This window comes from Acartia tonsa, chromosome 1 (genome assembly GCF_053477335.1).
Source record: "Acartia tonsa isolate MP-2025a chromosome 1, ASM5347733v1, whole genome shotgun sequence".
NCBI classification, from domain to species: Eukaryota; Metazoa; Arthropoda; class Copepoda; order Calanoida; family Acartiidae; genus Acartia; species Acartia tonsa.
The window spans coordinates 33215016-33231174 of record NC_137260.1 but is presented as its reverse complement, the minus strand read 5'-3'; the positions used below and the strand labels follow the sequence as shown (position 1 = coordinate 33231174).

At 33.4% G+C, this 16159-nt stretch overlaps 1 protein-coding gene across 2 annotated transcripts in view; it reads right to left on the bottom strand.

Moving 5' to 3' along the window:
* Nucleotides 1-1948: 1948 nt before the first annotated feature.
* Nucleotides 1949-16159, bottom strand: part of LOC145317402 (uncharacterized) — a 184337-nt gene continuing 170126 nt past the window's right edge. For both annotated transcript variants that reach the window (XM_080158469.1, XM_080158480.1), the window contains 2 exons: nt 12320-12724; nt 1949-3215 (listed from right to left, as the gene is read on the bottom strand). In XM_080158469.1, the coding sequence (XP_080014595.1) occupies nt 2811-3215; nt 12320-12724 (810 nt within the window). In that variant the 3' untranslated portion in view covers nt 1949-2810. The remainder of the gene's footprint in view (nt 3216-12319; nt 12725-16159) is intronic.

Genomic DNA, 16159 nt, shown 5'->3' with positions numbered 1-16159 from the left:
CTCTAGGGGCGTAGCCGCTAGTTCAAATATATAGTAGTATCTCATTCTTTAGAACATAAAAATACAATAATTAACTCACTAACCTATGAACCAATATGATTATACTTTAAAGTGAAGCGTCTTATAGGTCCTGGTAAGTTTTATAACTAGTTTACTCCCTCCCCCCCCCCAAAAAAAAATTTTCAGTAAAATTTTTTTTTAAGAACATTCAATTTGGGGGGGGTAAATACCCCCCCCAAAAAAACTTTTTTAAAGAACATTTATTTTGGGGGGGGTAATTACCCCCCCCCCCCAAAATGGTTTGGGGGGGTAAATACCCCCCCCAAAATCGTTGGGGGTACCTACCGCACCCCCAAGGTAGGGGTAATTTTTTTTGGGGGGGGTATTGTTCACAAAATTTTGGGGGTGCCAAATGGCCCATTACCCCCCCCCCTTGGACGCCTATGATCCCTATATACTAAGGACACGACCACTATTTACTAACATATGTAATAGATAAAGATTTTAAGAAAGTGGGACACCTGCCTCATACCAGTCCCGTAATATTCATTAACCTATGTTTATCATGAAAATACAACTCACAATTTGTCTAACTTGCCTAGTATCGGATAATTTATTTCTCTATATCTAAACCCTAGTAACTTCCTATTATTTTTCCTTTTACCCTTTAGCGCTTCCCACCTTTTTAAATTCAATTCCTTTTCAAGCCAAAGAGTTCTTACCAAAACGAGAAAAAAATACAAACAAAATATTAATTGAATACTTTCTTAACCTAAAACCAACCACTTTTATTCCATTTACATTTGTAATTTCTTATTTTCAGAATTATTTTTAGCTCTTGCAAGGGTTCTATTAACTCGTATCTTGCCTAACCTAACTTAAATTAATTAGTAAAATAGCTGTTTTAGTCTGATTGTAAATCAATAGGTTTTCTTTTCACAGTAACCGTGCACATATAATCCTCATATATGCCTATAACATTTTTTAATGTAGAGAAGCTTCGCTTGTACTAAATTTGCCGAATTGTAAAAACAACTCTGAAGGAGTCGTCAAGGCTTCCGACAAATTAATTGTTTGGTCAAAAATTCTCTTCTTTAGTGGTTAACATATCTTTCTATCTGTCTATCTATACATCCATCTATCTATGCATATTCCTAGAAGCAAAGCAGTTCTATATGAGCCTCTGTAGGTCTCTCTATTCCAAATTCTTTATGTAATGATAGTTTTTCTCCCCATATAGTCAAAGGGAAGGGGGTAAATAGGTGTTTACCTCCCTCAATCTTTAAAGCCCTTATTTTACCCCTCTAAATTTTTTTAAATACCTTAGATTACCCCCACAAACCTTCGAAACCAATCATTTTACCTCCCTCGAAAAAAAAATTGGACGTCCTTATTTTCTCTCCTTTACTTTTTTTTACCTTTTTTGTCTAATTTATCATTTCAAAGAGATTTTCATTCTTTCTTAATATCCATATATCCAACTGTCTATCCATCTAAAAACAAACACTTAAATTATCTACCTATCTGTTAGTCTTTCTTATTCTTGGTTGCAAAAATCCGCCTACATTTGTTTGTCAAGTTCAAAGAAAAAATGAAGAATTTATATTGTCTTATTTTTCTTTGAAAGGTGAAGCTACTCTTTAAGATACTTGCTTGGCTTCCTTGTGTAGAAGGTTTAAAATATGCATGATTGTTTTCTAATATATAGACAAAATTAATAGTAAATAACAACGATTACAAAAAGGAATTTATTATTATTAGGAAAAAAAGATTAAATTTACATTATTAATTAATTTATAATGATAACTACTACTTGTATTTATATTATTTTAATATCACAGACTCAACAGTAATTGCCCAGTTTTGTATGGTGCGCCTACACTTTCGCAAAAAATGTTAAATCATTAAATTATCAGAACAAAGAATTGTTGATACAGCACCTAAAAGTTCGAGATATGTTAATATGCGTAAGTGATAGAGCACCCGTTTACATTTATGTAGGGATAAAGGGACATTTATATGGTTTTTTCTAAAAGGAATAGGTATCAATAAAAAGGGTTAAAGTTTTATAAAGAAATCGAAAATATTCAAAACAAACTTTTAAAAAGTTAATTACTTTAATGAATGTATTTTTATGATACAAATTCACACTAGATTTATCGAAATCAAAAGATCTATAAAATGTTTAGAATGTTCTGGAAAGGTTTCCTATGGTGGTATTTGGCTATTTTAGGGATTATTAAGGTTTTGGACAGCGCCAAAAGCAAAACACAAAGAAATAATAAAACTTTTTGTGTATAAAATACCTATCCCTTTATCCCTCTTATTTATACATACAAAAAATATTAAAACAATAATCTTAAGTTTTATTTTTACTTAATTGTTAGCATTAACTTACATATATATTAAAATATGTCACTTAGAGATTTTTATTTTTGTAACAAAATTTAGTTTTTAGCCTGTGTTTCAACTAAGCAAGTTTATTTCATTTAATTATTTCAAAGAACACGCGATTTGCGTTCTTAAAGTCACTTATTCCCACACTTCGTAATTTTTTTTTATTTTCTTTTAGTGTTTTTTCACCGTTTACATTTAAAATTAATCATTCTTAAGCTATGTCCTTAATATTACAAAGAATGAAATAACTAGATTCATCTTCAGACAACCTAAATTTGAATTTTTAAAATTCAATTTTTCCACTGAATAATTTTATTTTGAAACAAAATGAACAATAATTTTATTGTAATTGGATTCGACTCTCATTACAATTTTTATTTATATAGTAAATTTTTCACTCCATTAAGATTTTTTTACACTTTTGTAGCTGAATGAGCCGCAATACCTCCCCAATCTGACCGCCTAAACCTGTCTCGCTGACTGGAGCGCAGCTGACCTAACGACTCTAGATCATGGGTCAGCATTCCGTTGGGAGTGTACGTTATACCCGACCCATGTTTGGAAGAATGTTTACATATATTCTCCACTGACCGTAGAACTTCAAAATCCACAGACTTCGGTCTGTTCCCCGATTTTTTGCCAAAATTTTGGCGCAATTTGTTGGTGCGCGCAAAAGGCTGTTGGCCGTTGCCGCCATGTTGTTTGGTGGTGTTGTTATAGTTGTGAAGGTTTTGTTGGTAGGGCAGGTAGCTAAACTGATTTGTTGTCGACACCTGGAACTCGTTGTTTTTCAGAGGAGTTAACATCAGGGTGGAGTCCTGAAAAAAGACAAAAGTAATAAAAGGCAAGATTTTTTTGAGTAGTTAAAGCTCAATCCTCATTCCAAAAAATATTCTAAATCAACACTGGTCTGAACAGTTTTTCTTTAAAGAAAATCGAAATGATTCAACAAAAAAAATTTTTTTGACAGTGGTATCGACAGACAGACAGATATACAGACTGAGAGATTGAAATAGGTTGACAAATGTACTTAAAACGAGCAAGTAGAAAAGTTTATATGGACAGGCATCATACAACTTATTGAAATACACAATGTAAAAAAAGAAACCAGTAGAAATCTTAACAGTTTCAATTATTTCTAATTACAAAAAGAGTTTCACATTGTCTCACATTTTTAATTTGATGGTAAAAGAGCCGTCAGTCCGCCGTCAGTCGCAAAGTTGTACAATGAATTTTAACCCCTGGGGCAGAACCAGCTTTTGTTGTTTGGTTAGAGGGAGAAGAAAGCACACACCCCTCCTTAACCGAACTTTAGATTAAAAAAATTTCCCAAACATTCGGACAATTGGGCGTTCAAATAGGACCTAGTGGTAGTTAGAATCAGTTGAGAACAAAATCCCAGCCGTTCCTTCTTGCCAGATATCGCCATTTTAAGATTTTTAGTAAAATTGCACTAAATATCCAAATACAAACTGAAATCTTCTTTAAATTTTTTAGTATAATTTTAGTGAGACAGTCCCAAAACAGAGTATCTTTGCTCCTGTGACCAAACTGACTACCTGGTGTCCCTAACAGAGAGTGCCTTTATGTGTTAACACAAGTAGGGATTCGAACCCATTCCCAAAACTAACTAATGTGGAATAGCTGTGTATTACAGCATTAGGTTAGTATTTTCACCACTAACAGATGGAAGGCAAGGCCAATCCTAACCGGAAACCCGATCATTCACCCACAGGCCCCAGTGAAGCACCTTGGAGGTCTACTTGTTTTCTGGGGTGTTGTTCACCTGCACCTATGGATTGGGCAGGTTGAGACCCAATGGTGTCCTCAGACTCCCATGAACCCTGCCATTTGGGCCAAGCTCAGAGTGATGTCACACACCTGGCTTGTGCTCTGTCCATGAGATGCTTCCCTGCCAATCACAGATCAGCACAGCCGCCATGAAAGGATAGCTGCAGGTGGTGGGCCACATACCTTTGCTCAAGATGCAAGTTAGCACTACCCTGATCTTGATCCTCCAGGAGATCATGGTAGTGTGCATCTTGAACTATGCCCTGAACCTGGGAGGGTTCTTTCTGAGGGAGTTGGGGACACCATTACTGTTTGACAAACCCGAGCTGATGATATGGATCAATAGGGAGAGTAGCCATGGTCACCCCCATTCACATTAAGCAATGCATGAGTTGGGGACACAGTTACTGTTTGAAACTATCCATGGTGGAATAGCTGTATATTACATTATTGGGATCAGGCAATGCATGCCCCTTTGGATACCTTCTAGCTGTTGTTGGTGATCAGCAGGTTCAGCTCCTTGTTAAAGTTTTACCTGGGATCCCCTGCACTGGAAAGTTAGGCCTGGTCTTGACCACCATCTCTCTCCTGGGGGGCCGTTTGATGCAGTCGCACCTCCTGGAGGCACATTGAACACCATGGGGATGTACAACTAAGAATAGCCCCTGTTCAGTTTTACCTTTTGAGGGGCCCAGGCCCCTATATTGATGGGAATGGCCAAGAACTTCACGCTACCCATATCCTGGTCATCAGTCAGCTCTGAACAGGTACTCCTTGACCTCGTGAAAGTCGATGGGGACAAGGGCTGTGGCCCCATGAAAGCTGCCCTGGCCAGACAGTTGATTTTACAGCTAGAGGGCTTCTTGTCTTTAGCAGCTGTTTGTGGAAGGGGCGTTGGGCCTTCCCCAGGCTTGGCAGGGCTGTGACCACTTGCTTAATGTGAGTCGGGGCGACCATGGCTACTCTCCCTATTGATTCATACCATCAGCTTGGGTTTGTCAAACAGTAATGGTGTCCCCAACTCCCTCAGAAAGAACCCTCCCAGGCTCTGGGCATAGTTCAAGATGCACACTAACATGATCTCCTGGAGGATCAAAATCAGAATAGGGCTAACTTGCATCTTGAGTGAAGGTATGCGGCCCACCACCTGCAGCTATCCTTCCATGGCGGCTGTGCTGATCTATCATTGGCAGGGGAGTAACTGACAGCCCATTTTAGGGGCCAGGTGTGTGACATTATTTTAAGCTTTGCCCAAATGGCAGGATAAATGGGAGCCTGTGAGCACCATTAGGTCTCAACCTACCCAATCCATGGGTGCAGGTGAACACCCCACTAAACATGTGGTGCAGACCTCCAAGGTGCTCCACTGGGGCCTGTGAGTGAATGATCGGGTTTCTGGTTAGGATAGGCCTTGCCTTCCACCTGTCAGTGGTGAAAATACTGACCTAATGCTGTAATACACAGCTATTCTACTTTGGCTAGTTTTGGGAATGGGTTCGAATCCCTACTTGTGTTAACACATAAAGGCACTCTCTGTTAGGGACTCCAGGCAGTAAGTTTAGCCACAGGAGCAAAGATTCTCTGTTATTGAGCTGTCTCACTAAAATTATACTAAAAAATTCAAAGTAGATTTAAGTTTGTATTTGGATATTTAGTGCAATTTTACTAAAAATCTTAAAATGGTGATATCTGGCAAGAAGGAACGGCTGGGATTTTGTTCTCAACTGATTCTAACTACCACTAGGTCCTATTTGAACGCCCAATTGTCCAAATGTTTGGGAAATTTTTTTAATCTAAAGTTTGGTTAAGGAGGGGTGTGAGCAGACTTTGCAGCATTGTTTGCAATTTGTTTTGATATGAGTTTTTCTGCAGTCACTGTATGTCCGTATGTATTTACGTCACTAAAAATATCTTCCTAGTCCGTACAATTTTATAAGTTGACATAAAGTCAAATATGTCTCTTAGTTTCCAAGTATATAATAGTTTTAAGCAGGTTTAAGGCTGTTATATTCTCTAGCAAGGCAAATGTTTCCCTTTTATACACGAAAGAGTTTTGTGTAATAAAATGTGCTTTTTCTAAATGAAATATATTAATTTTAGATTGAAATATAACAATTTAGAGTGTAATAAGTTGGTGGGCATTCCCTTCCACACATGGCTGAAATCATGGATTGGAATACGGACGAGGTGGTTTTAAGTGTATTTGATAAAATCAAGAATATAAGTATATTGGAGCTAACCTTTCACAGGTATTTTTTTTTATATTTTGTTGCATGACTGAAATACCGACGTCAAAAAAACAGCCTCTATCTTAAATTTCATCTGTGAAAATAGCAATAGCGAATTATAGATAAGTAAAGGTTAATGAGCTGTCTGTGATGTTGCAATAAAAAGCAATTCTGATATTGAAACATATACGGAAGTAATGGGGCACCTAAAGAGTTGTGTTTATATAGAATGTATACGCTGCAGGCGTAATCTCACTCTGCAAGACTTTAAATGGAAAAACAGATAGTAAAGTAAAGTAAAGTTCTACTTTTATGCTGTTATTACAAAAAAAAACATAAAGTCACTTTGATAGACAATAGGGTCAAAGCCTCTAGCAAAAATAAATATAAGGTTTACGAGTAAAAAATTCAAGTATGAATTAATTACAACTATTAGAACCAAAAGTTTTTAATGTATGCATAATTTTGGGACATTTTACCCCTTCTAGCTTCCCTGTAAAGGAAATGAAAATACTCTTTGGTCAAAAGTAATCAACACAATACAGTTATTATATCTTTTAAATTAGAAATTCTGTTCAACTTTTGTGCTGCTATTATATCGACTAAGATTTGTCATATTGTCAACATTAGAATAAAGTTACAGAGGCGGCTGCGCCTTTAACATTCATGTAGAGGATCAAATTTCGAAGACGGAAGAGGGGGGGGGGCATAGCAAATTGTCCAAAACCAAATGGGGACTTAAATACTTTTTAAAAATGGCCCAAAGCCATCCTAAGACCTATATGAAGCTAAACATCGCATTTCAGCCATTCATACATATTAATATTTCATTTATGAAAATTTATTAATTGCTATAAAGTTGACAAAAAAAACGTAAAATTATTGTATAAATAGCATGTTGGTTGATATATACTTTTCAGAATTCTTCAATCAGTGCGAAAAAGTTGCGTGTATATGGTTGCAGCTATATGCAGTTGTTGGGAGGCTTTGGCGGTTGCGGTAAATATGGCGGATTTAGATGCCGATCTGCCTTCAATTGCCATATGTTGTAATGTAATGTGGTTGTAAAATTGCGCAAATCCCCGCCTTTTCCAGCCCCCACCCCCTATTAGAGTACTAATTCTTACCCCAAACCAAAATAGTGCACCCATTAAAATACGATTCAAATGCAGCTCTAATAAACCAGGAATATAAAGGATTCAGCGTGCTTCTTGGTACTTTGACGGGTGCTTCAGGATATTCAGCAAAAGGTCGTTTACAATATATATAAATAAATTTATCTTAATAATTGAGAAGAACCAAATTAAAGATATTTACCTTCTAATATAAATTTTATTTTTGAATTATAAAATTCTGAACTGCACTCACATGTATAATTTATTGGTTTCCTTTTTTACTGCTTTTAGTAGCGAAGCTTCTTTATAATACTCTTATATTATAAGTTAACAAGGATAACTTAGTACCAAAAATACAAAATATTCCCCATAATGATTTAATTTTTAAACTACAAAGTTAAAGCTTAGCTTCTATGAAAAATTATTGAAATAATTTGCAAAAAAAAGTAATTCAAGAACTACTGGTTTAAACGTTATTCTAGTTAAAGCTACGCCTTTTAGAATGAGGCATTATCTTGGTAAATTGTTTAAGAAATTGATTGAGTTTTGTGTGATTTTTTTTACACTTGCGGTGAAGAAAATATGATTTAATATTGTGTGTTTGTGTGCGTGTGTGTTTGTGTGCGTGTGTGTTTGTGTGCGTGTGTGTATGTTTGTGTGTTTTGTGTGTGTGTGCTTGTATGTATGTGTAAACGCTAAGACGTGTATCCCAAATTACATTAATAGACAATGCATAAAACAATCGAGTATTAAATAAGCAGAAAATTTTATCTTTTTATCTACTTATTGTATTAAAACATATATAGAAATTTAAGGTTATAGTTTGGCAGGTAGTGTCAACACTGGAAATGACTTCTTAAATGGTAACTCAGCGCTAAAACTTTACTGACAGACGTACGGTCGGTACCAAAGAGTTACTGCACAGTGCACATTAAAAGAAAAATGTTAGAATTTTTTTTTCTTTTCTGTATACTTATCCATCCCTGATTGAGTGATCTTTTTTTACTCTTGCGGTGAAGAAATGCGGTTTTTGGACACCAGATGTCACTTTGGCTTACAACAGGACAGAACGGATTTAAGACTTTATTTTTTAACCAGCGGCAGCTCCCCTTAAGGCCTATAGGTGAAACTCATTTTATTTTAAAAAGTCAAATATTTTGCGAACATGATACTGAACCTAAAGAAAACTTAAATCACCAACAGTTAAATGATTATTTTTGCTACATTTATCAAAATATTGCATTTCTTTATGATTACAGATTTTTATTCTGATGATCTTTTTCAACTACGTAGCCTTAGATATATGTAGTATGGCTGATATTATCATTTTTATTATATGACTACATTTTTATGATGATATGATAACAGCTCAGTGGGGGAAAATATTGTCTTTAGTTGCCATACCCTTAATCCCTGTCAATTCACACTTCCTTTTCAAACATTATTTTCTACTAATGATTAAATATAAATAAAACATTTCTTTTTCAAGTAGTCATACATTTAAATTAGATAAATTAAAATAAATGAAAGAATTATTATTTTAATTAAATTCAGTGAAAAGATGAATAGATTGTTTTGGGACTGGAGATTAAACTCCTCAAGTGAAGGTAAAACAGTACAAAAAGCAATTACTTTAAGATTCAAATTCTAAATTTTAAAACTGAAACTAAAAAGTAATACACTAAAAACAGAAAAAGAAAAAAAAATAATCAGAAATAATACAGCAAATAATCTTAAGTCTTGAAGTTTTGAACTATGTAAGAAAGGCAAATGTAATGACTCTTAATTGACAGAAAAATTAACGGACATAAAAACGTTTAAACAGACTCTCGTTGCAAGGTAGCTGCACTAATGAAAACTAAAACAAAAGTTAAATACATAACTAAATCTTCATCGGTTCTGTTCTAGAATTAGTTTGTCCATATATGATATACTGATCAATTAGTCTTTGAATGTTTGTGTAATAAAACTAGTAAATGAAAGAGTTTTGTATTATCATTTTATTCATTAAAGTTATTCCACAAAATAAACAATTACTGTTTTTTTAAGACTTGCGATTACGCCACTAGAGACCTCTAGAGGCCCTGAAGGAAAGGAACGTAATTATAAAGCTTCCCTAAACATATAAGAAGCTTCATTGTTTAAGTGAACCATTTCAGCTTTAGATGCTTTCTGAGAACTTAAAACATAAATTTATCGTTCATTGTCTTATCCCTTCCAATTCTTGATTAAATTGCAACATTTTATGATATAACATCATTATAAATAAAAACATAAAATTTGTTGTTGTTTCTGTAATTAATCTAATCTTCCTACACCAAATCTACCCCAATGTATAAACGTATTACAAGAAAAGGTGCAGAATTTTGATTTGACCAATAAAACATTTATGGTACACTAAAGAAGGGTGTGACATACAAGCTAAATTGTTAAGGACTGTCACACAAAACCACGTCTGTTAAAAATAGCACAACTCCAATAAAACGAACACATGGGCTTGTAGCCAGTATAGTACACCCTTTGGAATGATGAAAATTAATTAATTAAGTATTTTACTGAAAAAATGCAATGTACAAAAGTAATTTAAGAATAAGTAGCATCTTAAAATTCCCAAATTTGGCTATTGTTCTTCTAAAAAAATAATTGTTTTGAAGGATCATCTAAATTTTACACTGAAAGCCAAGTAACGTTTGAGGAAGAGTTTTTTAAAGCACACAAATATATTTTTATAACGCTTAGACTCGCGTACTGTGTTTGTATTTATAAAATGTACAAGATTCTATTTTTAAAAAAATCTTATGACTTTTTATCAAGATACTAAGACAGCATTTTGAATCATTTAAGTTGGGTGGAAGATATACACTTATTTGTCTTTTTGATTCTACATATATGATCTATGGACATTTCTTTCCTTGTGTTTTTACATATGCACATTTATAATGAATTGAATTATGCTGTGGAATTTTTTATATCAATTTACAATTTTAAGTATTTCTATGTAAATGATAAAAATTAACCAGTTGACAAATTGTATATTAAATTTATAATCTATGGCATATTCAGAAAATCTAAATCAGTATAACAAATAGTCAGATTTCAGAAGTTTTGTATGTAAGTCTACTAGATTAGACATAGGAGTGTGTTTCTACCATTTTGTCGGATTGAAAGTGACGTACAGACAGACAAAAATCATATATTAGCTGCCCTGCGGCGTACATCTTTATTTAAAAATATAGATACTTATCAAATTTTGTAAGAAACTTTGTTATGATAAGAATTGCAATGTTTTTGTTAAATCATCATCATTTTGATAAGATTTAACCTTGATAATGAAAAATAGTAAGCAATATTTCTAAAAACAGAGAGAGTGAATTACATTCCCACTCTTATGTGCTTCAAATTTTTTTGTGATTTTTAAATATCTAAAATTGTCAGGGATTTTAACGGTCGATAAATTGTTGATCCACAAAATTTTTATATTACAGTTTGTGGTAGAAACGTTTGGATACTTAACTTTATTAATGACCAACAAATCAAAATTCAATAAAAGTCTCCAAAGTTGTTAAGCCAACTTATAAGGAAACGTTATTATAAAACTTTGGGGACTAGTGTAATAAACAGCCCAATGTCCCTCCCTGAAAATGTTAAACACATATGAATTCAATTATTAACTCAATCAAGCCACAAGTGCAAAATAACTTAAATGAAATTGTACTCTAAGATGAAATTTGTATCTTTTAAAATCTTACAAGGACAATTTCATCCAAAATAAGAATTTGAATATAACTTAAACTTAAAAATTCTATAGGGTGTGAACAGAGCAGCTATAGGAATAGGTTGACCTAAGACAAATCAAACTAAATCACAGTATATGGACATTTTCCATTTATGAAGTAGCTTTCATTGAGCCTTGCACGCGGCTGTCGAGCCCTGGAAATTACTTTGCTTTTCAACAGTAATAAAGATCGTGAAAGTGTCAAATCTAAATTTGTTGATATTTGCACACTATTGTATTCTACTAATAGTTAATCTAACCTTATAAAGGAAAACATCATAAAAAGTTAGGGTAAAACGATAAATAAATGGCTATATACCGAGCGCCACACAAAAATAAGAGGGAATGCTTTGGCCTATGAACAGCAAGTTAGACCCTTAGATAAAGATTTTACTATTTTTTAATGGATTGATAAGGATTTTGAATGTAATATTACTGTAGAATTCAATACTCAATCCTTTATTCATAAAAAAAAGGAGATTCAACCAGAAAATGCACCAATCGGCCAGTAGAACCAACATCCCTCCCCTTATCATTATTCCTTTTATAAACACATATTTTCTAGAACCTGTTGATAGCTCTAACTGTAGGACACCTATCCCATGTAGCTCTCTTGAACCACACTTAACCTATCCTAAAAGAATCCTCACAGGCGTATTACAGGGGGTAGGGGGGATTAAAAAGGCATCTGGCGTATTGAAGAGAGATATTGCTTTATAAGATTTTCTGTATTGTGTTCGGATATTACACAGTAAGGAGTCTGTTTATGTAGTGAAGGACATTTTTTGATGAAAATATTAAGTCCCTAGGTTTTAGATAAGTATAATTATAAATAAGAAAAGTAATATGATGTTCGTGTTTCTCTATCTATTAGTCTTGGTTTACCCTTAAGGCCCTGTGGGGTGCAAATGTAAGGGGGAAAGTTAACAGCAAAAAAAAATTAAAAGGAATAGTTAAAGTTTTGGAACAACAAGATTATTGAAAAGGAAAAAAATAATAGAACAAGAACGTACCTGTACAGAGTAGGACAGATTGAGCTCCGACTTCGGGCGCGGCCGGTAGTTCAGCGGCTTGTTTTCCGGCAACATCATGGCCGCCTCGTCAATGTTAATCTCTCGATGGCTCCCGCGAATTTCCTTATGGCTTGCCCGCAGATCTCTATGACTGCTACGGGATCCTCCCATGCTTCGCAGCAACTGTGGCGCACTTTGTTTAACAGAAGGGATGCTAAATATATTTTTCCAATTGCCGCTACGGCGGCTTTGTTTGTACTCAGCGGATGCTAGCCGGCGGCCGTCAAAGCCTGGCGGCGCGTCCAGGACAGTGTGGAAGCTGACGGCTGGTTTGCTGTTGGGTGTGGAGCTGGTCGGCGTGGAGAAGTTGGGGTCAGGTTTTAGGTCGATCAGTTCCGCAGTTTGCTGAAATAAAATATGGATATAAATCAAATATATTTTTCTATCTTTCAGCTTCTGATTATCAAGACTGTTATTTTACATGCGTTCAGTAATGATTTTACCTGTGTTGTTTTTTTTGTACTTTTATTTTCGAGAAGAACTTTGTATATTTTCTATATTTTTTACTGTTTTTAATGTTAAAATTTCAATTTATCTTTTACCCACTTACACACCCACACTCCAGGGTAGGTGCAAAAATTAATAAAAAAAAAGAATTTATCTTTCTAAAAGAGCGAGGAAAAACTAACTTTATTCATAAATCAACTTTGTTTTAAATAGTAGGAATATTTTTGACTTTTTACTCATTGAAAGATATTAATGGCACATAATCTTTAGTTAAATCTTTGTCTTCTCTGCTTTATTTGCATACACATACACACATGAACACACACACACACACACACAAACTCACAGAATTCATCTGTGTAAACAATGAAAATAGCCTTTCAATGGATGGAAATATTACAACAAATAAATTGCCAAAATTGCAACAAAAAAATCCCTGAAAAGGTTAACTAAAGACTCCATTTTAATAAGGTGTTAAAATGTGTGTTGGTTTCTTGCCATAACTTTTTGATTGTTTAATTTACATGGAAATGTTTTAAGCAGATAATTAAAAAACAACAAAATATCAGCTTTCATAAAGATAGAGTATATAAAAAATAGAATATATAATCTAAAAGAGTAATATAGAAAAGTATAAAGGAATAGAGAAGAAATAAAGAGTGTTAATCAGAAAAAAAGTGAGAGAAAAAATAAAATAAAATATATATTAGGCCCTAAATATAAGCTACCCTGAAAATTACTCATTCCTCTATATTCAAATTACATTCAAGTTAATTATTTTTATATAAAATACATTGCATCGTCAACATTTTCATTTTTATATGGTTAGCTCATTGACAGGGATATGTTTTCTGAGGGAATAAAAAACTTTAAAAAAAAATAAATTTTACACATTTACATAAGCCAACTGTTTTCTAAAATGTAGATACTTTTTGAAGTACTTAAGGTAAAAATAAATCTAACTCTATAGGATATTATTGCATTACGAAATTTTAAAAAACACACAATTGAATTGACTTTTCTGCGAAAATATCACTTGCTAAGCTTTTTGACAATACCTAACAAAAATTATTTTACTCTTTTTTTAAAAATCATTAAATGATTAGATATTTAATTTTACTTTCTTTATCTTGTTAATGGTTACATTTATTTGCTTAGGTCAAACTGTTGCTTTGTAATAATTTTTAGAAAAATACAACAATGGATACAGAATAGGTGGATATTGTGACAGGCTAATTTTTGTCGTCCATTGAGGTTGCTTATAGTCCTGTGTTATTGGTAAAAAGGTTCTTCTATGGTCCGAGGAGGGAATCGGGTGTATGGGGTGAAGTCAAATGGGGGAAATCGTTATATTAGCCACCTGGAGAAAAATTTATAAGTATGTGCGATAATCTCTCATAATATCCATAATAATATATAATATATATATATATATATATATATATATATCTCCATGAATGCAACTAAACAATATTATGAGTGCAATATGCAGTATGCATTCCCTTCCGCTATACACCACATTATCAAATTACCAGAAAGGCACATTATATCATCATCACAGACTTCCCTTCACATTCTCTGTCCTTCCACTATTAAACTTACTCTAGCTATTTGCTATTGTGTCTTTTTGCCAGTATGAAACTCATTGCTCAGTTTATAATATACGGCAGTGAAGGCACCCTGGAATATCAACTCGACTTAACATGAACAAATAACAGAAAAAGAAATTAATATGTCTTTAAAAAAAAACATGTTCCATAATATAAAGTAGATAGTTGTTTTGTCTAGAGCTTAAACAACTAACCAATTCAGTTCTCTTTTGTTGTGAAGCTTCATATAATTCTCGAGTTAGTTATAGGCTATTTTAATTTTAGAGTTAAGTCTTATAATGGTTTAAATTTAAGGGTTTTCTGCTATCCTCTTAGCCTCTAAATAGGAAATATAGAATACTACATTTTAGATGACAAAATAAGAAAAAAACATTAAAATCAACCCTTCTAATTGTAGACTGTTTGTAAGGAGGCCTTTTCTATATAAATACGTTAAAGAAATTTAAGTAAAACAGCTGATGCATCTCCGTTTTCAAAATAATCAGTTAATTCTAACGAAATAAAGATGATAAATCGGCCCAGCCTAATGTGTACTGGTTATAAATCGCCCAACCTTATTGTGGACTGGTTATGAAAAAAAATGCACTTGAAAATTGCATTTTGAGTATTTGCTTACAACAGACTGATAAATTGAAGAACTATTGTTTCACAATCGTGAATTGAGCCCTATGTTCCAATCTTTTAAAATTTCGTTCTGATATTATTAAACTTTAGACTTCCCTACAGCTATAATGTCATTATTAAAATAGCGTTCCATGGTAGTTATGCTTTATGTGTTGCATAATATACTGGTAAGTGTAAACGTAAATAAAAAGTTCACTATTGGCCATTTAAAACATTTTATGCCAAACAATGTTTTATGGTTTCAAAGAAATATAACTTTTATTTATATTGGAAAAGAAAAAGAAATTTAGGACATAAAATCCGTGATGTGATTTATTTAATTTCTAAATCAATTCTCTATCTTTTTAACTCTTTTATCTGTTCGCCCAAAAATAGAACACGATCTTTAAAAATATGTACATATAGAACATATATAGGTATGTGTTTTCATAAAATGACATTTATCTAATTAGCTAATCTAGTTTTAACTAATAGTTTTGTTTATGAATTAATGTTAAATAAGTGACCTCAAAAACTTCAATACAACCCAGCAATTTATTGCACGACCTTTCTATGCGCGGACAATAAGAGTATAGATTATAACCCAGACAACCCACGTGGTGGAGACCTTTTTCGTCCGTTTCATATTGCTTTCTGCTCTTTTGTATGGACTTGGCAGTGGCTATATTTCCGACGCTATTGGCTGATATTTAAAGATTGAAATAGCTCGTGCCCCCTGTATTATTTTACTTTAATGCTCGGACTATATCTAATAACGCTTAAGTGACAGATGGAAAAAAAATGCGGTATTGTGTCCACACCCGCAGATATGACATGAAGCCGAGATGACACCTCACTGCATTTTATCATCTCAACACAATCACAACACAAGCATATGCACGTCCATAGTCTCTATTGTAAATATACACATGTTTAACTTATTAAACACTAATACCAAAATCTTAGATTGAAATTGGCTTTGTGATATAATCTATGTTGATTGTTGATAAAATTACAGCAAAAAAATCGAATAGAGTATCCTTGATTAACTTTTAAATGAATGGAAAGGATTTATTATAGAGCTGTCACGCAGTGTAACATATATAACAAATACAGTTTC